Source organism: Agelaius phoeniceus, chromosome 1 (assembly GCF_051311805.1).
Source record: "Agelaius phoeniceus isolate bAgePho1 chromosome 1, bAgePho1.hap1, whole genome shotgun sequence".
In the NCBI taxonomy this organism is placed as follows: domain Eukaryota; kingdom Metazoa; phylum Chordata; class Aves; order Passeriformes; family Icteridae; genus Agelaius; species Agelaius phoeniceus.
Genome location: NC_135265.1, coordinates 155,686,151 through 155,688,307, shown reverse-complemented (window position 1 = coordinate 155,688,307; position 2,157 = coordinate 155,686,151). Strand labels below are relative to the sequence as shown.

At 60.8% G+C, this 2,157-nt stretch overlaps 1 protein-coding gene across 1 annotated transcript; it reads left to right on the top strand.

Moving 5' to 3' along the window:
* Positions 1-792: 792 nt before the first annotated feature.
* On the top strand, positions 793-1,581 carry LOC129130345 (NAD(P)(+)--arginine ADP-ribosyltransferase 2-like). Its single transcript, XM_054648743.2, has one exon. It carries the CDS (start codon positions 832-834, stop codon positions 1,579-1,581), a length of 750 nt encoding a protein of 249 aa, XP_054504718.2. The 5' UTR covers positions 793-831.
* The last annotated feature ends 576 nt before the right edge of the window (positions 1,582-2,157 follow it).

Here is a 2,157-nt window from a genome sequence, read left to right as displayed (position 1 = left end):
TGGGACTGGGATTGCAGGGTGGGGCCATGGGGGCTCCAGGGGGATGTTATGGGGGCAGGGGGTGACCTCTGGATTTGGGTTGGAGTCCTGGGGTGACACCAAAAGGATCAGGGGACTGGGAGTGGGACTGGGGTCTGGGAGAGGGCTGAGGAGGACAATGAGGGCTGAGGGAGTGGCTTTAGGGATTTAGTTGGGGTTTGTAACCAGCTCGGCACTACAAAGGAGTTGCAGAGGACTGGGAGCAGGATTGAGGATGAGGGGAGCACTGGGGGGACAATGGAAGGGTAAACACTGGACTGGCATTGGGAGGGGGGCTGGTGGGGCACTGAGGGGACACTGGGGAGGTCAGGGATTGTCCCCAGGGTTTGGGCTGGGGAACTCCAGAAGGGCTGGGGTGGGCTTGTGGGGCTTGTGGGCTCAGGGACGACACTGGGGGCGACACAGCAGTGGGATCCAGGGGGGGCATTGTGGGAGTGGATTTTGGGTCATGGGGCGCAATGCTCGAGGGTCAGGGAGTGACCCCAGAATTTGAATCCTGGTCCTGGGGGGCTGGGAGGCCACTAAGGGTTGAGGGTATGAGACCATGGGAGTGGGATTGTTGTCCGGGGGGTCGGAGGGACACTGGGGAGTCCTGGAATTACCCCAGGTTTTCCAATCAGCATTCCAGGTCTTCTAACCAGAGCTTTCCCCCTCCACTCCTTGCCCAGCCCCTCACAGAGGGAGCTTTACTCTGTAGCCCTGTGTGCCCTAATTGTCCCCTCAGTGTGTCCCCTTTTGTCCCCCAGTGTCCCACACCAGTCCCTTGGCTTCTCCCAGAGGCTTCTCCCCACCATGGCCCTCCTGGCTCGCCCCCTGGCACTGCTGGCAATGACCTTGTCCGTCACGGCCATCAAGGTGGTGCCCCTGGACATGGCCAGGGACTCCTTCGATGACCGGTACCGGGGCTGCGGCCCTGCCATGATTGCGGTGCTGCCGGCCCTCCACAACTTTGAGTTCCAGGTGAATCCTCTCTTCAGCCAGACCTGGGTGAAGGCCGAGGCTGAGTGGCACAAGCGGGGCTCTCCTGTGTCCTCTCTGGCGTCCCCAGCCCAGGCCGTGGCTCTCATGGTCTACACAACAAAGGACATTTACAAGGACTTCAACGCAGCCGTGCGTGTGGCCGGGCGCTCCCGCCAGGAATACCGGAACAACTTCCACTTCAAAACGCTGCATTTCCTGCTGACCCAGGCTCTGGGGACACTGAGGCAGGCTCAGAAAGCAAAGTGTCGCCACGTGTTCCGGGGTGTCCATGATGTCCGGTTCCAGGCACGGCGTGGTCAGAAGGTTCGGTTTGGCCAATTCACATCGACGTCGCTGAGCAAAGAGGTCGCCCAGAAATACGGAACAGACACCATATTCGAGGTTCAGACGTGTCACGGCGTGGACATCCAGGCTTTTTCCTTCTATCTGAGCAACCGAGAGGTGCTGATCCCACCATATGAAACCTTTGAGGTGACCAAAGTCACCAGGAATGGGAAGAGGGCATGGATCAGTCTCCGCTCCACCGGGACCTACAGCAAACACAACTGCGCGTGGCTGTGAGGTGACAGCACAGGGGACAGCCTGGGGTGATGGAGACACACAGTGTGGCCTTGGGGACAGCCATGGTATGGCACGGGGGGAATGGGGACCGGGACAGGGTCAACCACTGTGTGTGGGTGGGACAAGAACATCCACAGCGAGGGACCCGGACAGAGACACCCAGTGCTGGGAACACCCAATATGGGGACAGGGGACACACATGATAGGACACGGGGGGTGAGGACACTCCCTGCCACCTGTGGGAACACTCACTGAGAGTTTGGGGTCAGGGACATCCACTGCTGGGAGACCAGGTCTGGGGACACCCATTGTGGGCACTGGGGCAAGAATGTCCATGAGAGGGCACAGGGAGGGGGAAGCCCCACATCTGGGAGGGGACAGGGACAGGAACACCCCTGCCAGGGGAGGACAGAGACTGGGCCCTGCCTGTCCCGACCCTGTCCCTCCCCATCAAATGCAGTGCTGTGGGGGTGGGCCCTGTGTGCTGGACACGAGTGAATCGGGACCCCCACGGCAATCCCTGATCCTCTGTCACCCCCATGGCTCCCCCTGACTATGCCTCAACCCCCTCACCCC